Source organism: Anas platyrhynchos, chromosome 4, assembly GCF_047663525.1.
Source record: "Anas platyrhynchos isolate ZD024472 breed Pekin duck chromosome 4, IASCAAS_PekinDuck_T2T, whole genome shotgun sequence".
NCBI lineage: Eukaryota > Metazoa > Chordata > Aves > Anseriformes > Anatidae > Anas > Anas platyrhynchos.
In genome coordinates, this window is record NC_092590.1 from 52,230,305 (window position 1) to 52,253,373 (window position 23,069).

Here is a 23,069-nt window from a genome sequence, read left to right on the forward strand (position 1 = left end):
TGTATGCAGTTAAAGGCAATTGCATGATTTTGTTGTTGTGTGAACCTGTATTTCTCTCTGTTTGGTTTCGTTTGGTGGTTTGTTTGTGTCGGTTTTCTTGCTTTCAGTGAATCTATTTAAAGTACATGGTATTTGCTGTGGTGCCTGTTTACCGTGACTGGGCTGTTTGAAGTCAGCGCAGTAGCAACCAGAAATAGCTGCTTGCTATCGAGACCCTTTGGCTAATAGGACATTCGATATTTCCCTTCATGCTTGAATCAATCCCCACATTTTCATAGGGATCTGCTTCCTGATTGCAGGGTGAGGGGCAGGGTGCGGAGGGTGGCGTTGCAGGAGACCTCTGGGGTCTGCCAGGTCACCGCTGCCCCCTGAGGGCCTAGGAAATGTCAACATACTTGCAGATTTCCCCTCCTTTTCTCTGCCAGCCTTCATCTCACAAGCACATTACGATGATCTTTCAGCCCCCTGTTCCCCACTTCCACATAACCTTTGCCTTTTTCACCTGACAGCCTGGATGTGCTGTGGGAATGAATCTGACCTACCTACAACAGAGGCTTTTTCGGTGGGAGGGACCCCTGCGACAGCAGCAGAAGCTGGCAAATGTGCTGCAAAGGGGGCAGAGGTGAAGAGCACATGCAAGGCAGGTGATCGCTGCCCTGGAGAAAGACAGCCTGTCCTTGCTCCTGTCGTAGAGATTCTCTAAGAAGCCATGCCAGTCACTTAAACCACGCACTTCACGGGTGGTTCCCTCTGTTTCTAATTTTCTGGGTCTCTGACCTGAAAGCACAGGGTCAGGTTTGCAGATGTGCCGAGAGCTCCCACTAGCAACTGAAGTTCGTGGGAGCTGGGCTTTGAACTCTGCTCAAGTACAAAGGGCAAGGAAGAGGCCCAAAATGTAGAAGACATGTTTGACCTTGGGCTTTGCCATTTTTATCCATACTGAAAAGAGTGATGCTCCAGTTCTCTCATCCTGCTGGTACATGGAGAAGATCTAATCATTAACAGCTTTTTAAGTGCTAAGATGCTGCTGTCGGGAGTGCCTAGGAAAAAACTTGCAGGAAACTAATGAATTTATTCATCTGAGCAGCAAATAAGACCAGGGAATATAAGGTGACAAATGAGAATGCAAATATTGATCAGTGTTTCATTAAATGAGCACTGCCTATGCTGTATGCTGCATGGGCAGGAGTTCAGCAGGGGAAAAATTTGGGAATGTGTGGCTAGAGACTTTCCAAAAGTACATGTAAGGACACAGATTACTACTGCACAGGTGGGCCTAATCCTGGCTAGCTGTTGATGTTGGCTCTGTATCTAAGCAACATTCCCTCTTGTGGTTTAAATAACATTTTTTTTTGTGTACAATCCTTGCAATCCTTGAAATATGGGGTAGTTTGAGTCTATGCTGCAGACCAAGCACTAAGGCCCACTTCTGTCATCCCCTGCCTTTAGCAGCAGGATCAAGCGTGGTCTGGATGCCTCACGTTGGGTGCTTCTGTGTCTCTTCCTCTGGGTGCTACTGGTCCTTCTAGGCCATATACTCTTGACAGTGGTGATAGCTGATGCTATTTAGGGAGTACACACAAATCTAGACTTTTTTTGCTGTCCATTCCCCTTGCACTTTCCCAACATCTAAGTCTCTTACACTAGGAATGTTGCAGGATGCATCCCTCACCAGTCCTTTCAATGTCCAGTTACAGACCTGCCATCTGAGAATTTGTCTGTCCCTTTTTGAACCTGTTCCTTTGGTCTCCAGAACATGCTATGTCAAGTTTTGTACTGCAGCATGTGGTGAGCAGTAGGTGCTAACTGATGAGCCCGACACCTTCTCTTTTGCAGAGTATCGGAGAGTCAGAAATGCCCAACGTGCTGAACCAGTTACTGACGATGATCAAGCCTTACAATGAGAGGATGCCAGATGACTATACCTGTGAGGACTTCCTTGTCTTGCTGGTATACATGTATTCTGTCGTTGGAGAAATCAAAGGTGGAAAAGAGCTGGACAAAGCCGAAGAAGAAGTGAAGAAGGCTCTAGCCAAGGCTATTTGTGATGAAGCAGAGCCATCTCCTTTGCTGCAGAAAATAACAGGTAGGATTCTGCTTGTGTGGTGAGAGCCTGAATGGTGATGAACATGGGAACTAGGAGGAGCATATAAAAGCAACTTGACTCGGCTGTGGTGCAGAGGGTATGTGAGTAAGCATGAGGATTTCCTGTAAATTTGTTCCATCTCCCATGTTCACATATGCCAAATGCTGACAGACTGTACTTGAATAGTGCTGAGTCCGATGAAAGCTCTACAGTTTGTCTTTTTTGTTAGAGATTGGCTAAGTTGGTGTGTTTTCTTAAGGTAATCTTTTCCACGGTTTCTTTCATTGATCAGTGTAAAGTTGACCTTGGAAAGTCAAAATTAATTCTGGAAATGTGTTCAGTGAACCACAGTTGTTTTGTGAATACTAGGGTCTGGGCTGTCTGGCATAAAAGAAGAAATGTGTCTAAAACCAACATTGAGCTTTTTGCTGAAATGACATGAATGTTGGCCTTTAAAAATAGCACACTAAGCCTTTTTTTAGGTGAGCACTCAGAGAGTAGGAAAGCCTTGACCTCTTGCTTCCAATGTCACATGTGAGAAAAAAATATTGTTAAAAAAGTTCCTTAAAATGAATGAGCTATGGCTCGAGGGTGGCGTATCTGAATGGCGGAAGAGATCTCTCTTCCTGCTGTGGGTTTTCTTAATGTTTACTAACAGTGAACAGGTCATTGACCAGGTCACCTTTGAGATAGGGAGCATACAAATATAAATCAAAATGTTGTAAGGAGCTTAGCATTGAAAGCCTTTGCCAAGAATTTTCCTAAGTGGAGAATCTCAAGGGCAGTAGGATAAAAGTGCTGTTGGTTATTCTGGTATTATTCTCTGTGGATGCTTCTGCTTCACAGTACAGGTGTTCTCTGACTGGTCTGCTGTTGCTTTGAGTGTAAAATATTTTGTTAGAAGGTTCCTACCATAGAATGGGCATTTCAGCCATATTTGCATTGTGCTGTTATTTTAATCATCTTGCCATGGTGCGTGCAGTCTGTAGCTATTTGTGCCTGGCAGTTTTTCATATTTTTTTTGACTTTTACTCTCCTCATTTTCAATATGTACTGCCCAACTTGGTGTTTCAATTGCAACTTCAGTGGTGTCTTCTACAGGATAAGGTGCAGTCTAGCCCCTCATTTCTAAATCTCCATGTTCATATTATGCTTTTTTTCCTGTGATCCTCAGTGTTTTGAATCACATTTTTTTTGTTTGTTGCGCCTAAGTGGGGGAAGATCTGAAATCTCTAAAACTTCTGTCCAATACCAAAGAGAAGCCACATTTCTATGTATGTCGAGGCTTCTCATATTGTTCTCTGTGGTGGTCTCAGTTTATGTATTTGCAAGCACAGATGGAGATCAAGATACACACTGTGCTTGTGTCATGTTACATAACCTGTCAATAATTCCATACTTGATGAACCTACTTCTGTGTTTGATTTCCAATATGCATGTTTCCTGAGTAGAAAAATGATTATCTGGGTTTTCTTACTCACCATCTGTGTAGATGAACAGGTGAATGAATGTTTCAGTGCAAAGTTTCTTTAGTTTATGAAATAAAATTAATCTTCTGTTTTTACACAGTTGACGGACTGTTAGAAGCATAAGGACTGAAGTACAATATTCACCTTCTTATGCTTCTTATAAGTATTTTTTCTGCAATGTGGGATATGGGATTATGAACCTTCAAGTTTATCAAACTTGTGATTGGTATGAGCTGCTTTGGAAAGTTTTAAGGTTGGAGAATAGAAGGGTTCTTTAATTTTTTTTTAATTATTTGTGATGATTTGACTTCAGTCAGCAGCCAAGCACCCACCCAGCCGCTTATTCTTCCTCCCCTTACCCCCAAGCAGGATGACATGAGAAGACAGCCGGAACAGAAATGAAAAAACTTGCAGGTCAAGATAAAGACAGTTCAATAGGTGAAGAAAAAGAATAAGTCAAAAAAAGGCAGTCACTCACCACCTCCCACAAGCAGACTGATGCCCAGCCAGTTTCAACCTGTGGCCACTTCAGGAGCTAAAACCCTATTGTTGTCTTCTTCTACCCCAATTTTCATTGCTGATCATGACATTATATGGCACAGAGTATATGTTGGCCAGCTCAGGTTGTGGCAGCTGTGTGCAATCCAACTTTTTGCCCGCCCTGGCCTACTGTTGAGGAGGCAGACTGGGGAAAAGAGAGAAAGCCTTGACACTATGTGAGCATGTTATGACAATAGCCAAAACATTCATGTGTTATCAATACTGTTTTAACCACAAATACAAAACACGGTACCGTGTCTTCACTGCTGCTGTGAAGGCATTTAACTCCATCCCAGCCACAGCCACTTTAAAATCTTGATGGATGGTTAAAGCCAAGCATGTCATTGTTACACAAGGTTAACTGCATAACACAGAGCCAGGATCCTTGCAACCTTCAATTTCTGTATCTGTGTTTAGCAAAACCACATCTGTGCTTTTTGCACATGTAGATGACAGTATTGCTCCTTGCTGTCATGCCTCTGCCGTTTATCAGCATTCTTTGTTTTTACATCTGATTTAGAATGACAGTTCTTCTGACATATACATAAAAGAGCAAAAAAGCATATTAAAACTTGTTGTCATGACCGAAAATAAGGATTGTCTTGGGGAGGGAGTTACAAAATGGAATTTCTAGGAATACCCCTTTGGTAGTTTCCAAGCCTTTATTCGTCCAACAGCTTGTTTTCTCAGTAGGAGTGGAATTTGCTGAATTTGTAAATTGCTATGTTTGCTGAACAGATGAATTGAGAAGACTGACCGAGAAAACACGAGCAGCCTTAGACCTTTTTTCACTTAACCTGTGTGTTGCCAGGCCTCTGTTCCCCATCCTGCTCCCCTCTGAATCCTAGGCACCTTGCTTGCAGCTGCAGAGGTAAAGCAAACTGGGTTGGGAGCAGCCCTGAGGAGAAGGACCTGGGGGTGCTGGTTGATGAGAAGCTTGACATGAGCCAGCAGTGTGTGCTTGCAGCCCAGAAAGCCCAACCATATCCTGGGCTGCATCAAAAGAAGCATGGCCAGCAGGCCAAGGGAGGGGATTCTCCCCCTCTGCTCTGCACCTGTGAGACCAATATAAGAAGGACATAGGCATATTAAAAATGAGTTCAGAGGAGGGCCACAAAGGTGATCAGATGGCTTGAGCACCTCTTCGATGAAGAAAGGCTGAGAGAGTTGGGTTGTTCAGCCTGGAGAAGAGAAAGCTTCAGGGAGACATTACAGCGGCCTTCCAGAGCCTAAAGGGAGCCTACACGAAAGCTGCTGAGGGGCTCTTTGTCTTTGATAAGACAAGAGGTAGGAGCTTAAAACTGAAAGAGGGTAGGTAGAGATGAGCTCTAAGGAGGAAATACTTTACTATGAGGGTGGTGAGGCCCTGGCACAGGCTGCCCAGAGGAGCTGTGGGTGCCCCATCCCTGGCAGTGCTCAAGGCCAGGCTGGATGGGGCTTTGGGCAGCCTGGGCTGGTGGGAGGTGTCCCTGCCCATGGCAGGGGGCTGGAACTGAGTGGGCTTTAAGGTCCCTTCCAACCCAAACCATCCTGGGATTCTGGGATTCTATGAAATCCAAACTGGGTCTGTGTACCGAGCACCTGCAAGCTTTCTTTCACAGCATAACAGGAGTCCTTAATCTGTAGCAGGGCTGAAAGATGGGGAATAGATGACAGAACCAGTCTCCCCTTTTGGTACAGTAGCTCAGAGGATATAATGCCAAGAGATCATCTGCTTCCAGCAGAACCTGCTGTGAACTGTTCTGTTAGCAGCTAGAAGCTGGCCTACTATCCTGAAGGCAGCAGCAGACACGGATCTGCATTGGTCTTGTGCAGGACATACAGTGTTCTCTCGTTGGAAACAAGAGCAAAGCTTTGTTGCTCGTAAATGGCCACAGAAGTGAATTGGGCCAAAATCTATTTCAGTAATTCTTGGAATCTCTCATTCATGATAAGAACAGGGCAAAATGTTCACGGTCTCTATTGTGAGAGTTCCATCAAGATAAATTAGAGGATTAATGTTCAATTGGATGTGTCAGGACAGAAAGCTAAGCCAGTATACTGGGTAGCTGCAAGATATGTGCCTTGGCTCACTCGTCGCCTTCGTGTTCCCAAGTGGGCCTGCAGTTCCTGAGGTCTCCGTTCTGCAGTACATCTGCTCGTACCGAGTGGCTCAAAGGAAAGCGGAGCTGCAGGTTAAAGTTTCAAGCACTGCTAATGATGTACGATCAGACAGTTTTTGTTGTGGTGACAGATAGCAAAATTCGTTTTTGCCTTTAAAAAGGCATTCAAAAGTAATACTATTTAGGCTGCAAAGCCAAGCACTTCAGAGTTGAGAAATGCCAGTAACTCCGTTTCCCATACAACCATTATTTGACTCCTGTGTGTACTGTAGTGCAGTCTTCAATTTCATGATTGCATAGTGTATTTTCTATGAGCAATTGCTGCTTCCACTGTATGGACTGAACACCACGGAGAACCAGAAAAAAAATATAGCTTCAGCTATTCTTACACATGATGAATAAGGACTGTGCAAGTGCTCTCCATGCCTCTCCGTGTGATATTCTGCAAGTACCTTTTGCTGGGTCTCAGCTTGCAGTCTGTGCAGTGGACGGGCACTCTCAGCTTTTTGTGACTCATTTTGAAGCATAAAGAATAAAAGCACTGTATATGTTTTCTGATACTAGTGATTACATTTCTTTGAACAGAGAGGACTTTGTGCGCTGCTTCCTCATACACTTTGTGCCTGATGTCTTGGCTTTAGTTTGGACCCAACGCTGCACTAAGACTGCTTTTGGATCCGTGGTCAATTTAAGCTGAGATTAAAAGCCATATCACAGCTGTGGCTCCTCACTTCTGCATTAGCCCTTGGCTTTCCTTTTCTCTGCAAAGCACATCAGGTGTGCAATTTCAACACATACACATTTATAGTTTCTTTTGTTGCTCACACAGAGCCACTTAAAAATAAAACACAAAACCCCTATAAAGCCATTTCTGTCCATTATTAAGGTTTTGAGGTCATCAGTCAAAATAATAGTTGGGTTTATTTGAGATGTCTTTTATTCATGTCATACTTGTGAAGTATAAACTTACCTATCTTGCCTGCGCCTGTGCCTGTAGGAAATTTCTAGTGATGAGCCTGCCTCACAGAACTGGTGCAAACTCCCCCAAACGTGTCTCATCAGTGCATATAGGGCCGTTTGTACTGTGTCTGTTTTTCAGTGTTACTGTAACTGGATTAGTATTTGCAGCAGTGGAAAAGGAAAGGATTCTCAGAGCTGTTAGCCTGTCCATGTGGCTGGACACACTAGATTTCCCCGAGGTAGCCGAGGCTATTACAGCACTCTGGAGAATACACCACGATGCAGCACTTGCGTAAGTTTATATTGTGAAAGATGCATAAGCACTTGCAATTTCCTGGCTTTTGAGTGTTAGGCTTTTCAACCTCATCGTTGCCTGAACATATGTTTTCCAAAATATATATAGTACATCAACATTTGCATTTACACCTTAGTTCATTGAAGCACTAAAAAAAAATCTCCTGACTGTTAATTAGCATGAAAATGCAACGTGTGAGTCACCCAGTGAGATTTAGGAATATGACAGTATTTTTGCGTGCTTAATAATATAAAAATCTATTGGTGGTGTTGTGTTTGATGGAACTGTTAAATAATACGTGTTGTGGTAGACTATCTTAATGCCTTGGGTAATAAAACTGAATGTAACAGTTCCAAGATTTCTCATGGGTGTAATTTACCACAGACATATGTTCTTCATCACAGTTTCCAGCAGAATGTTACAAATTGGAGGGGAAACAGAATAGACCAAAACAGAATGGATAATGATGCTTTTCAACAGAATGCTGGATTCGGGGGCATTTTGGGGGGGTCTTTCTGGCAGTTGTTAAAAAAAAAAAGTAAAATATCCCCTTTATTTTTTTATCTGAGCTGCTTGTGTAGCTTTGTAAATATCCACGTAGAGCCGTGTGCCGCTCACAACCCGTCCAAAAGCAATGCTAATAGACTGAAACTGTATGTTTTCAGCAGCTCTGCTCCATCTCCTCCATCTGCACGCCTCCACGGGAGCCCTGTGGAGCAGCTGTGGAGAGCTCTGCGGGGCGGCGGGCAGAGCTCCCTCGAGCTGAGCTGTGGCTCTGTGCCGGGAAGTACCAGGTAGCAGCCTGTAAGAAATTATTATTTATATTATATTTAGCCCCAAAATGGACTTCTGGACTTTTTTCCATGTCTTTTCTAAATTCCGCGTGCTAAAATGTGGATGTTGCCTTATTGCATTAGATGCATGGTATCTCGGCTGGAGTATGCTGCTTCCATTCACAGGCTACCTGGTGGCATCCTTAACTTACTCCTAGGTCAGGAGTATTTTTCTCGACAGGGAAAAGCAGTTCCCTCAGAGAACAGAAATCCTCACTGCTGTTTGGCTGTGTTCTTGGCTTCACCGTTGTTTTGAAGCAGTAGCTTCCCAAACCCAGTTCTCTAATGGGTAGGTAGCTCTGGACCTATTTCATGCAGTTTGGGGAAATATGAAACTACCATTGTCTGAAACCATCAAATCCAAGGGTGACATCTGCAAGATTTCAAATTCTGCACGATTTCAGAATAGCTGCTTTTATCAGGAGTATTTCTGTACCATGAATAAAGTTGCCACAAGTCCAGAGAAAAGCTGGCCCTATCACTGCCTTGTGCTGTAGTTTATTTCCATGTAATCCATGAGTTTAGCAACAGAATTGATAAAAAAAAAAAAAGTCATAACTTAATGGCAACCTGCAGATAAATCAGAGGAGAATTATTCCAGTATTTCAATGTAGGATAGCTATTGATACTAAGAAATATAACTGGATGTATTTATCTAAAACAAAGCTGCAACCAAATTGTTTCTTGTTATGACTTGGGGAAAAAATAGAAACGTCTAAATTAAAAACCTTCCCTTCTGAGTTTTCAGAGAAATGGAATGCAAGAAAGTCAAAGTTCTTCTGTTCTTTATTTTGAAATTTTAGGAAAGTCTTATGCTGTGCTGTCTTCCAGGCCTTCTCGAGCTCCAATTTTGCCTATTCACGCTCCAAGAGCTCCACGTTTGCATCATCTGTGTAGGAAATAGGAGCAGTGTGCTCGCAGTGTTGGCTCCTGCCAGGGCAGTCCTGCCAGCCCAGGGCACGGGGCTGGTGTAAGGGGAGTGCTCCTTGCTTCCAGGCGTGTGGGGGAGTCTGGCTGCACATAGGGTTAGCAGATAGGGATCAGTTCTCCACCAGAGCTAACGTTATAAACTAAACTGTTTATGTTAAAAGTTCATAGAGTGGGTTAAAGAGGGTGGGGGAATACCTCGACACATCGAGTAGCTAAACATTTTGAATGTCCAGACAAGCTGCTCTCTGAAATACCCATTAGCTCCTGCATGTCGCTGATGCTAAAGGGTCGTGAAGAAGACCCTTCCCAGCAGGTTTGGCCATGGCTGTGTGGTTCAGGTTCTTTCTTTCTGCCATGCTGCCTGTCCCTGGCAGTGGGAAGAGATGGCTTTGCCCCGTGCAGCCCTCCCAGGCTAGTGTGGAGATGCAGCCAGTTCCAAAATGTGAGTTTGTTGCTCAGGATACCTTTTTTCCTGCTGCCCCAGCTGCTTTTATAGATACCTAAAATACCCCTCCCTCTGGTTGGCAGTGTGTGTGTGTAAAGCTAAGCATGAGGATGACCTCCTGGTATCTCTGTTATTTTCTTGATGTCTTTTCGCCATGATCCAGTGGAAAGTATTTGTGATGCTCAAGTCCCAGAGGATGGTGAATTGGACTTTGTGGCAGGCTGACTAACATTCGTCCTGCCAGGAGCACCAGAAAAACAGGAGAAAAGCTGTGTGGAGAGGCTGCGTGAGAGAGCTTCTACAGTTTAACCCTGAGATGTTTCCACTGCTTGAACGTTTCAGTCCTTTGCTTCGTGATAACAGAGCAATTGTGGAAAAAATGAGTATCTCAGGATACACAGAGTGATATCTGATTCACTCAACAGTCAAAGAGATTCTCTGCCAAGGACCCTTGAGCTCTCTAAGACCTCTGTGACTTTCTGCTGTGAGCTTTTTCAGGGCTTCTCTCCATTTCTGTTCAAAACCCACAGACCTCACATGGGAGACAAGCAAGCCGTATCAGCTGTTGCAGACTTCAGGCTTTGCAGTGCTGCCCGGCTGGATTCCTGGGTTATTTCACACCCACAGAATCATCTAGGTTGGAAGAGACCTCCAAGATGACAGAGCCCAGTTTCCCGGCAGAGGGCTGGCAGTTCCCTGAATCCCGTGTGCATCGGTGCTCAGGAGCCCTCGCTGCCCCAGGAGACAGGGAGCAGATCCCACAGCTCCCTTCAGTGCTGCAGCACTCCCCGCGGCACGAGAAGTTCCCAATGAACTGGTCGGGAGACAAATTGCTTGCGTTAGCATTCCAGACTAATTTATATCTAAACTTACATATGTGTATATTTTGCGTGGCTTTAAAAAAAATAGAATCAGGCGTGTGTTAAAAAGCCGTAGTACTAAAGGTGAGAGAATCAGGCTGCTGGGATATTTTGTTTGGATTTCACAGCGCACGTTAAAATGCAGGCTAGAAGACAATCCCGATGGAAGCTCAGTGGCCCAGCTTTTTTCCTTTTTTTTTTTTTAAAGCTTTCATATGTTGCCTATTTATTTTGTCTTCAGCACCTGGTCTCAGTTGGCTCCAAACAGGATAGTAATTTTCATGGAAGTGTTTATAACATGAAGTCTTTTTTTTCTTTTTTAACATGAGACATATGCCTGCAGCTCTGCAGGCCCCTGACTTGTTGCCAACTTAGCAAGACAGCCAACTGAAACAGGAAACTGATATGGTGCAATTTTCATTAATGATTTATAATATTTTTCAGCATGCAAATCCAATAGCATTTAAAAGATGCTCCTAACATTGAATATCTCTTCACTTTAAGCTTAAAGTGAAAACAGAAGCTGCTTTAGAATTAGGGAACTTTTCAAAAGGTGCTTGTTTGTGTATGTGGCAAAGCGAAATTCCTTTTTTTTTTCCTTCTTTCCTTGCAAGCCACCTCCTTGAAAAAAAAAATGTTTTGGCATATTGTAAAATTATGAGTAAAGTCATGCTGTTTTGCAGAGCACACCCAGCCTGGCAAACCAGACATGGTGAAGTATTAAATAGCTGTCAAATTAAATGAAAAATGGAAAGACAGAAAGAAGGAAGGAAGGAAAGAGAGAGAGAGAGGAAGAAAGAAAGAAGGACAGACTCGTCCGTTCCGAGCAATTCCGCCCTGTTCTCTTGATTCCTTGAAGCTGCATCCTCTGGCAGAGCACGAGGACGGACAGCATTGCCTCAGCTGGGACAAGGAGCAATAACTTTCAGCTTTAGACATTTGCAGTTGTTTTTGCCAGCTCGCTCGTGGTAATAACTCTCTCATGCTTTCCGTGATATTTTATCAAGGTGAATTCTGTCCTTCGAATTTTGGGCAATCAACCCCCAGGTGAGCAGCCTACATGTATTTTAATGATAATGCAGTACGTTGAAACATGGCATTTCAAGAAGCAGTCGAGCCCGCATGTAAAATGGAGTCATAAGGCTGTGTGTTATCACAGTGTGAAGCCAAAGAAATCTCTTGAATACTTGATACAACCCATCCTTTATTTTGCAAAACCATTGCTGTGTTGGTTTTCTTAATATCCGAGCAGCAGACCCAGGAATATAAATATTCTAGAATGGAGCTAATAGTTCAGCAATTTATGAATTTAGACGTGCATCATTTGCCCATATAGCTCACTAGTCAACATACCCTATTTTTCCCTCAAGCTTTTCTCTCTGGAGGTCTTCTCTTCATTTGATCAGTAGAGTCAGGATAAGTTGCTTTCACATGTACTGTAATTAAGGGTGACGTACCGCCTCTGTATAAATCAGTGTGAAAGCATACAGTGCTCCTCCTGCTTACAACAGTCCTGAGATCAAGCTTAAGGAACAGATCTCAACAGATACTGTGGGCTATGCAGATTTAAGGGGACAGGCAGGACCAAATACTTTCATTGATCTCTTAACCTTGCTAATACAACTTTCCCATTTCAAAATCTCCCTTAGAGATGTTGTTAGTGCTAAGACTGTTTTGTTTTCACTAACATCTAAATGTTGTCACACAATACAGAAGTTCGAAGGCACAGCCTTGTTTAAGTGAATGCTTTCTCACAAATCTGTTCTTATGTAGCCAAGCCCTTGCCATAAAGCTAAGAGGTAGATCTGTCGTGGTCTTGTATTTCAAATCAACATGGAGAATGTGCTCTCATATTTCCTTTCTCCTTATTTGTTCTTGTTTAGTTTTAAATTTTATAGTAGAATAAATGTCACCTCTGCTGGTTAAAGTTCAGGTCGAGTTACATTTTGCTGTGACCCTTCTGCTCTGTTTTGCAGACGCTGGGACTGTGGTCTGGCAAGGGAAGAAAGTTCGCAGAACATAGCCTAAGGATTTTTTTTTTCTTTCTTTCTTGGATATCCTTTTGTCAGGCAAGGAAAGTAATCTTTGTAAGATTGAATTGAGGGAGTTCTGTCAATTAAGAGTTTTGTGTAAATAACAAAGGAATGTTTGTGTCCTACATGATTTTAGAAAGCATTATGCATCACTTAGGCTAGTTTAGAACCAGATGTCTAATTCTGTTTTAATTTCGCACTTTATTCATTAAAATAAACATTATTGTAGAAATACTTGCCTGATGAGAGGTGGCAACAGCCAGTCATAGCCAATTAGACACATTTATTTAATGAAAAACAATACAAATATGTATATGACTTGTGTGGAATTGTGTTAAAGTGAGGAATGCATGGATATAGGCCCTGGACCTGCTGGTTTATTCACGTGTACTTCTTCAGGCTTAGGTTTCTGCTGCTGTGTTTGCATGTTTGTTACACAGACCCATGTACACCATGTGTACTCATGCAGCCCCAAGACTTTTTTTTAAAAAAATAAAAGGCAGAGGGAAAATTAGAGAATATACAGATATGGCAGAGGCACTCTCATGTTAGCTTGGAGGGGGTTTCTTAGAATGGAGGAGGTTGCAAATGACAAAAACCTAATATAATAAACACTTGGAAAGAGCCTTGCTTCTAGTAGCCATGTCTAATGGCTACAAGGTAAGAACAAGGTGGCACAGGAAGGATCTGACTCTTCAGGTCCTTCATCATCTTTCTTCTTCTGCCCCTTTCTGCCATGATCTCCACACTCTCCTCATATTCTCTGCAAGTCCTGTATGCTAAGTGAGGCAAAAAGCCTCTGGCAGAAGAAATGACGTGGGCTAATCAATTGCATCCATATCTTAATGTTGTCCACGTTGGGGAACCAGAGTTCTGGCATGCGTTAACTGCTGAGTGCTTAATTTCACAAACTTGCTCTTGTTTCTTTGATGCTTTCAAGCTAATATCCCGAGTAAGCAAACAAAACACGTACAAGCTGAAACAACATTTTGACTGTAGAGAACGATATTATTTTACTGGCAAGTTGCAATAACTCGGCTGCACGGCACAGCTCCTGCTGCCTGCCCAAGTGAAGTGCTCAGGGCAATTGCAGGTTGGCTTCCAAGTGGCCCTGCCTCTTCAGCAGGTAAACGTGCCGGGTGGCTTTGACAACACATTTGACTACAAGAGAGTACTGAGGGTCTATGAACAATTGATTGAGGTTTTCTGCCTGTATTCCTTTAGCTTCTTTTGTCCCTTCATGCTTACAGCCCTTTTCTCCCCACCATCCATCTCACATTCCTCCCTAGCCACCTTTTTACTTCTACCCGTTTCCTTTCCACTGCCCCAGTTCTTCCCTCATCCTCTCCATCTCCCACATAGATCCAGTCCTCTCTTAGCTTCTCGCTTCATTTATGGTTTTTGTCCACCTCCTCCTAAACTCTTTGCTCTCCCCAGGCTCCCACATGTAGTAAAGGCCAGGTTACAGAGGCTGGATGCTGCTTTATTTCTGTTTGTGATTATTTTATTTGTGCCTTTCTCTTAGCTTCACAGTCTGTGAATTCTCCTTTCTTCAGAAATGATCTTATATTAAGTCCATCTCCTTCCTTTGGCACTTTGCTTGTCTAAAGAATATTTTACTTCTAGTTAATAGCACCTGGGTTACATTTGGGGTGGTTTCTTCTCATTTCTTCTGTCTTAGGAAGCATTTTTTCTGTGCAGAAAATACACATTTATATGGTATATAGTTCAAGAAGCAAGAATATGTAAAAGAGATAATCTATACTCGTTTACAGCTGGTTTTATGAGGCGAGAAGTGACAATCTTTGTTATTTTTTCTTCCATTTTCCATCTGCTTCTCCAGCAGGGCTGCGTTCCTGGCAGAGAGATAGGAACTAGGAATGCCTCATGCTGTTTCTTTTGCAGTAAGTGGGGATTTCTGCCCGTTTTGATGCACACATCCCTTCCTTAACCTGCTGCCTCGACAACCTGGGTCTGAGGTGCCCACCTTGCGTGTTGCCTGTACAAATAACTTCCAGTTTCCTACTTGTAACAGTAGAAGGAACCGCGTGGTTTGTTTTCCTTTGTAGCAGCTGTTCGCTTTGCTGGGTTTAATATCTGTTTGACTCTGGATTATTCACTAGCATCTCTTTCCTGGTTTCGAGGAGATAAACCGGGATGAGTCATGGAGCACTTATTCCCAGAGATAGCTTCAGCAATAGAAGAGGGACCGTGAATACTGCAGGCAAAAGTACTTGATATTAGGCATAAACGGTATGAAGGTCACTGGTTTTTGTTGTTTCTCCCCCTCCCTAAGTAGATGAAGTTCTCTCCAAACAGGCTGCAGAAATACCAATTAGTGTGCTTCATTCTGAAATGTAATCAAATTTAAAATGTAAAAAATCCCTCTCGGCTACAGTGCAGTCGGGGCCCCTAATTATGAAAGGCATATGTTCCCCTCCATCTTTCTTCCCTCCGCCCATGTAGATAATCGTCCTGCTAGAATGATTTCTTCTTTGGGAAAATCTTTGTGACGTCCCACTCCCGCTTTGCTCAGAGCGATGCTGTTATCTGCGCATTAGTTTTATGTCGCTGGATTCTCGCAGGATAAGACACGAGATAGTTACCCTGATGGCTTGCTGCTTCGTGTGTCATCTGTGTTGTTGGAATATCTCAAGGCCTGTCAGTCTTCCGCTGGGGATTACATCATTTGGGGGTCTCAGGCGTTCAGAAACAAAAGCATACTTCAGTGGTAAGATATGTATGCCCGGACACTTGGCAGTCTTTCAAGTCTCCAAACTTGACACGGAGTTAATCTCAGACAAATGTATTTTCTGCTATTCATAGTAACTAAACAATTATTTCCATGCGCTTTTTTTTTTTTGTTGTTCTTAATGAAGGGTTTTCTTTACAGCTGGTAATTACATAAAATACATTTCCCTTTTTATTCCCAGCCACTGCAGGATTTATTTGGAGGTGGTGATTTTGGTCTCTGCTTAGCATTGGAAAATTTTGGCAATGCTGAATTTAAATTAATAATGGTTCCTGTAGCGGTGAGCCTGATCTTGTTTGAAATGTGCCAATTTCTGCATCATTAGCTCGCCTCTCTTTCTGGGGCAGACCTCTGGGGAGAAAGTTACCTGCACCTGCCCAGCTACCTCATCCCGTATCAAATTAGAACAGCAAATCGCTATCACAAATTGTATCACCCATCACTTAAGCACCAGCTGTGTTGTGAAGGTTTCGTAAGGGTTTAATTGCAACGCAACTTGCTGCACCGGGGTGGATTTCATCCCAGTACAAAGGAGTATAAGATAAGGCACAATACAATATAATACAGAATGTATAAGAATAAAAACAGCTTCAGAGCTGGTACGAGAAGAATGCTAGGAAAACCAGCAATGCAAATTGGATCGAGAATTTGCTGTGTGCAGACTTCATCTAGACTTTGATGTTATTCCTAATATTTTGTTAGCTTGAAAGCACATATACTGTATTTAACTTGCGCTGAGGAAAACCTGCCTGCCAGCTGGCCACCTGGGCACCCATTTGGGGCTCTTGGCACATGGGTCAGGTGCCAGCTTCTGTACCCACAGAGGGTCCAAACCTGCGCTGGGCACGGCTGCAGCCAAATGTGCTGCCTGCATCTCTCTCACACACCCACTAGGGAAGGATGGAGCTGAAGTAAAAACACCTGCTGAATATCCTCAGCATCAACAAAGTGATGCTGAGATATCATTTTCCTACAATGTTATCTCATTGAATGTTTTCTATCATATCTCCCTAACATCAAAAGTTTGTCTTTCCATTTGAAAGAGGAATGAGGCATAGAGTTTGAGTTACTGATGTGAACTAATAACAACTGAAGTAAAATGTAACTGAACAAATAATACTAGTTTATTTGAGTTGGGCACATAGTGGAAAAACACCAATAAATATATTACTCTTGCTGAGGGTGTAGGTGTGGATCCATTCCTATATTTGATTCACTAGAAAACTTGGGTGTTAACTTAATAGTTTGCAGGAGGTTTCCTCATGATTTTTTTTAAAGACCTTCCTTTAATATGCAGACATTTCATTAAAAATAATGAAAAGAAAAAAAAAAGGGGGGGGGCAGGGAATTTACACTCTTATTTCACAGAATATGTAGACATCATGAGCATAACAGATGGATTTTTTCTGTATGTAGGAAAGCATTTAAATAAGTGGAAAGGGAATATGAAAATGTTCTGGGATTTCTTTAAGCCTGGAGCTTTCCAATGCCATTCCTTAAAAAGATTTTCTATCACCTTTTAATTTATCACAGATTAAAGAGATCATTGTTCCTCTTAATGAATTACATTTTTTATCTTGTATGCAAGAATTTTCAAACATGAAGAGATGAGATGGCCTTAATTCATACTGTCCAAGGGACACTACTGCCAGAAGAGCTATTTCTAAACAGCTAAGCAGAATTGTGCAAGCTCTTACTGCTGTTGTTTAAGTACTATGGCAAATCTGATTTCTCCTTGGTTTGCAAGCAAGTCATGCAGTCAGATATCAAAGTATGCAGGTCATGCAAATTACAAGTTTATTGAAGGGTCAGTGTAGTTATCAATGGCAGCTGTTCATAGGATCCTTAACAATGAGTTGAAAATTTATCTTCTGATTTGAATGCTTCTCACCCCTAAAAACATTATGAGGTCTCAAGAGCATTGCTATTTTTGACTAAGTAGTGGTTATGTCTTTCAGTTTACTTAGGCAGCAGACCAAAGTTCATTGAAGTCAATATGAATTCTTCCACTTACATCAGCATGCGTTGGGTCATGCCCTTAATAAACTGTTGTGTTTGCTATCCAAACTAGAAGAGGCTACAGAATATAAACTGGTGCTGGACAAACCAAACTGGGTTCAGCAATAGCCTAAAGTGAAAATCCTGTTTCCAGTCAAGCCTGTGGAAGATACAAAAACACCCCACAAGAAGAGTTTGACTGCACAGGAGCAAATATCATCTACATTAACCTTTCAACTAACCCACTCATGGTAAAATTGACCAATTTGCCCACACATCAATGTTAGTAATGAGATCAGGGTGGGCAAGGGGTTGCTGTTAAGGAACAAAACGTAAAATTGTAGAGTGTTAGTGCTGATCACTAAGCAGTATTGGATCATCCTTGAAGTAAAAAAGGGGGTTGATTTTTGTTTTAAAGGTCTATAATCATCATGATCAAACAATGACTGCAAACGTTTTTGCAGACGTTTGTTGTCTAATATGAAGGTGGTGAAGATGATAGTAACAATTAAGAAGCCCTGCATAAAGAACCTTGAAAATCGAATTGGAATTGCAAGTTAAGTAGTCTAAAATTTAGTAAATCAGATATTGTACTGCAAGAAAGTTTCAGAATAAAGAGAAAAGAGGAAATATATGACATTATGCAATATTGCTCCATTAGAGAAAAAATGGATGGAGAAGACAAACAAAAAGGTTGTATTTAACCATTTAACATCATTAATTAATAATAATAATCCAGGAGAATTTTTAAAATATTTCTATAAGTAGAGAAAGGCAGTACCCTAATACTGAAGATGTTCCAGACAAACAATAAATTCAAGATAGAAAGGTACAATACCAATAAATAAATAAATAAATAAATAAGATGATTTTGAGGATAGATTTTAAGGTATCTTCAGTCTCCCCTCTGGAAAGGCTTAGAAAAGTAGAATTTTCTGCATTAAATGAGGGTAGTTTTCAATGGGTTTGTTCAGGCTCTTAGAGCTCCTCTCATCACAAGAGGAGTGTTCCTAGGGGTGAAAATCATTGTTACGTAGAAAATTTTAGTCTGATGATACAAATAGTGAAGTGGAAAGGTCGTCACTGGTAGGTCTGAAAGTGCAACAAGAAAAAGCGTGCACTGCTTAAGTGTGATTGTTATTAATTTTAATTTTTAACTGTTTAAAATAGTTAAACTTTTTTTGAATTATCATAAGGAAACGGAAAGAAAGAAGTAGATATTATGTTAAATGGTTGTCTGCTTTCCAGTTCTGTTCCATACTAAATTATTCCCTTGACGAATTGGATAAAAAGTATTTGTGCTTTGGACATTTTATGATTAATCCGCCCCTGTGTTTGCATCTGTGTTAGCAAAAACAGAGCTACTGCTGAAGGGTCGAAATAATCATGCTGCCTTATGCCTGCGGTCAACACTCCTACCTCTGCATACATTTTTTCCGACGTGCATCAAATGTGATGCAGTATGGAAGGCACAGCAGTAGGAAATGCTCATTGTGATGAGGAAAATTGCTGCTGAAGGACTTGTTAGGCAAAGCCTTCTGCTTACATTTTATGGAGCTCGTAAACAGAGGTGCCTTGATGTTAATGGTTAGTTGTGCTGAGTGCCTGAGATGAATTTCTGGTGGTGGAAATCAGAAATTCATCTCAGGAGCTGGTAGGTTGCTGGCCTAGAGGTGGAGCACCCTTACGCTCCATGGCTGCGTGATTTTTTAATTGCCTTTACAGCCCAGATGATCGAGCTGTTTCTCTGAAGAGCTTTTGAACATGATTCACCAGTTATTTTGGAAAGATGGCCATTGAGGGCCCTTCGGTACAATTGGCAGTCACCATGGCCAAGTGCTCCCATGCAGTCACAGGTTTAGTAGAAATTGCTCCAGGGATATTTTGCAGATGCTCCCAGGCAGATCTCCACTTGGATTTCTGGCTGCTGACCCTAAAGCAGCAGGAGCCCAAGGGGTGCACAAGGAGATCTGAGCTTTGGGCTCAGAAGAGAGCAGGAGCTGGGCTGTGGGCTCTGCGTGCCCCCACACAGCTGCCTTGGGTGGGTTGCAGGGTGACCAAGGTGGGGATGTGCAGCCCCTGGCTTTGTTTCCCCACCCCATTTCGTAGTACAGAAGTGAGAAGGGAGTGCTGCTGGTCTGGAAGTCGTCATTATCTGAAGCTTTGCATGGGAATAGAGGGAAGGAAGAGAAGAAAATGGTACTCCAAACACTGTCTTATCCAGTGGTTTGTTTCATAATTTCCTTCACACAATCAATTTGCATTCTTTTACGAGCAGTGACTCACTTCTGCTTTTTCTCTACTGAGAGAAAACAGAAGTAAGAAGCTTGTTTTCTTTTATGCCTTTAGCATCTTCCACACTTCATTAATTACATACGATTTTATTTTTAGAAAGGTGTTGAATACAAGCTTTTATATGGCTTTTTGACCGGTAGCTAGGATTGTTCATGCAGCTTCATAGTGTATGTTCTCATTTCTGAGTACAAATGATGGTTTATTCTGATAAAGTTGCTCAGTTTATCCAGACAAATGCATACACCATTATCAAGAGTCACCATGAAATCAGCATGAAATAACCAGTGATTCATTCATGAAATAACCAATGATTCATTCATTACTGTAAGTATTAATAACTTTGTGTCAAACGTTTGCCTAGTTTTCTTCAAAAGCTGCAAGAAAATAAGTGCATCCTTATGCAGGATAATTCAGCAGAAAAGATGTTATTTTTGTTCATGGGTCTAAGGACAAGGAATGAAAAACTGTCCTTTTGTACCAGTTCCCACGCGGGGCGGCTTACAGCAGCAATCTGTTGGCAGGTGGTTGTTGGTTTTAGCCTGGGTTAATTCCCTGCTCTGGTTTGCAGCTTGTGCAAGGCTTGCATCAGCATCCCCTGGGAGCCAGTTTGCAATGCCAAAGGATGAGCGGAGAGGCTGGCATGGAAGGAGGGGAGAGGATTTGTGAAGTCCTCGTGGCAGCCAGGTAGTCTGAACATTTGCTTCGTGAACTTTAGTGCCACACAATTAGCACGTTATCAGTCAAATCCACAGATTCCTTAGCTTTCACCAAGGCATCCTGCTGCCTTTTCTGCTCCGTCTTAACCCTGGCTGTCGAACTGTTGGTGAAATAAAATAGCTGGCAGCCCTCTTTGAGATAGATAGGAGAAATCTCGTCGTCCCTCCTACAGCACCCTTAGCCCGTGCCTTCATGATCCTGTAACTTGTGTCTCTCCCTCATAATAGAAACACAGCCTAATGAAGGATCAGCTCTGGTGTTTCATTAGGCTGAATCCCGCTTCCCTCCCCTCTCTCACTGTCATTTGTCTGCAAGGGCACTGGTTCAATCTTCATGCTCTCTCCTTTATTCATTTTAATCTAATCTGCCTCCCTGACATCATTCCCCTCTTTGCCTGCATGGCAGCCGGGCGTGGGGAGCTCCCCTGCTCCCCCGAGGCTTATCTCCGAGGGATATCTTTGACTGCAGGAGGCCCCGTGTCACCGTTTGTGGGACGCACGCTGCCGAGAAGCAAACTGCATTGTTTCATTCACCCTACAGCACCCCACTTTTAACACATGATGCCTCCAATAAATACAACAAGAGGAGAACAAGTTGGCAGCGGTACCTCCAGGCAGGTATTCCAGGTGTCCTGCACCTTTATACTGCATCGTGGTTGTGGAAGTTTTACGTTTCCACCTCAGCAGCACAGCTCCCAGGCTGTCAGGTTGCCATAAAGCCATGCCACAACACTGATGATGCGCTGGTAAAGTCCTTGCTGTTTATTTTCATGCTTAATTCTTTTTAATTAGTATCTGTTGGTTACACTTCTTCACAAGGGACTGCTGCTCGTACACAATATTTAGACCGATGTGGTTAATCAGGAAGTTATGTTGTATCTAGCCATGTTTACAAATACCAAACTTAGCCTCTGGTTGTTCTTTTTTTTTTTGATAGGTTATTTTTTTCTCCAGATTGCATCACTCTGAGTAGAATGAAATTAAGTATAAAAATTGCAAACAATTCATTTCTAGTCAGTTACCCAAAGCTTCCTCAAAAGTGCTGAAGACAGCTTAAAAACTGAATTCAAAGACATTTTAAAAAATGAATTCAAAGACATTTTGATAAATGGTAATTTTTCCAGTTTTATTACTGGCAGATCATAATGTCCTTAAAGCTTCACTTGACCAGACCCCATCCGCTGCTATCTGTTTTTTTATCCATAAATTGGAAATTGGTTCTCAGTATCTAGCAACCAAAGATTTTCCCAGCTTTGAGTGAACTAGCCTTTGAAATGGGCTGGATGAATAAACTGACTTAAAGAAAATGTTCCCTCTGCACCTGCAGAAGAAGCTGCCACTGCCAAAAGATGACTGCTTCAAAAAAACTTGGATTCCTAGGATTTAGCCAGCGATCCCTGCCAGCTCAGTGCTTTGATGTTTGTTACAAGTTCAGCAGCAGAGGCATAGTAATGTGGGTTATTATGTAAACATGACCCTTTGGAAAAAGACTAACATAATCTCCATTTGAAATCTTAATAAGCACAAAATCCCACTTGCATAAAGCAGTTTGTTGGTGGAGGCAGTTTTAATACCTGTTTTCTATTCACGTTCCCGTCTCTGAAACTAGCACATGCTTCCCATGCGATTCTCTGTCTGCAGGTAATGGAGGTCCGGTGCCAGCAGAGAGGTCTTCATTTGAAAGAAAAAATGATAAACCAGGGAGGGAAGCACCGCTTCAGTAAGTTGTAGGGTGTTCTTCCAAGGTTTCTGGAAGAATTTCAGAAGGGAGCAGTTGGGTTGCAGCAATATGTAGCTTACTGAAAGCAGTTACTACAGTAAAGAATGGACACAGTTGATGGCTCAGCTAACCTGGAAAAATGTGTAGAGTTACGAACCTTGCCAGCATGAGCAGCAAAGTGCTGAAAACAGAACTGGAAAGGACTAAATATTATCCGGTAGAAACCAGCAGCCAGGGGCTGGTTGGTGGCTCTCATTCTTCCATGAGTTTTAGGGATGGTCGGTGGGATGTGTGGGGAGAACTGCTGGGGCAGTGTCCTCCTCTGCGGATCCAGCCCCCTGTAGATAAATTTCTGGTCCTTGATAAATAGAAAGAACTCATGGCTATCTCTTTGTCCCATAGCCAGTGGAAATGGTGGCTCTCTAAATTGTCTACATTTTTGTGCAAGAAGGAGATTGGCTGTATGTTTTCAGCCTGCACAGCAGTTGTAACATAAATGAATTTAATGTTAACATATAATGAGGGTTTTATTTTGCATAAATTGATATATTTACAGATGAAATTCTTCTTCCCTTCATTATGTTCAGCTCTTGTCATAAATTAATAGAGATGGTCGTGAAACGAAGCAGTGGGAATTGGATAGCTGAAAGGTCAGAAAAGAAAACGAGAACTAGGTGGAAAAGGTTGGAAGAGACATGGGGAAAAAACAAAGTCTAAAACATGTTTTTATATGAAGAATTTTGTTCAAAGTTCCAGTTTGCCTGTCATGTGAAGACACTGAAATTACAATGCCAATCAGTTTAAATGCTGTCAGTGGAGACATCATTTCAATTACCACCTTGGTGCTCATTTTCTGATGTGAACCCAGGAGATGAACACACACGATTGCATGTGTACACATGCACAATTTCATGTATCTCCATGGAGGTGCGTGCACTGGAAAGTCCACCTGTGGCTGGAAATGAATCTGCAGAGGCAAGATCTAACGCTGAATTCCCTTCTCGTGCATGAGCAGGCTTTGCAGGACTGTATCTC

The 23,069-nt window shown here is 42.3% G+C and overlaps 1 protein-coding gene across 1 annotated transcript in view; it reads left to right on the forward strand.

Moving 5' to 3' along the window:
• SCFD2 (sec1 family domain containing 2) overlaps window positions 1-23,069 on the forward strand; it is a 189,907-nt gene that overhangs the window by 82,487 nt on the left and 84,351 nt on the right. The window contains exon 5 of the mRNA XM_027457082.3: window positions 1,837-2,086. Coding sequence (XP_027312883.1) covers window positions 1,837-2,086 — 250 coding nt within the window. The remainder of the gene's footprint in view (window positions 1-1,836; window positions 2,087-23,069) is intronic.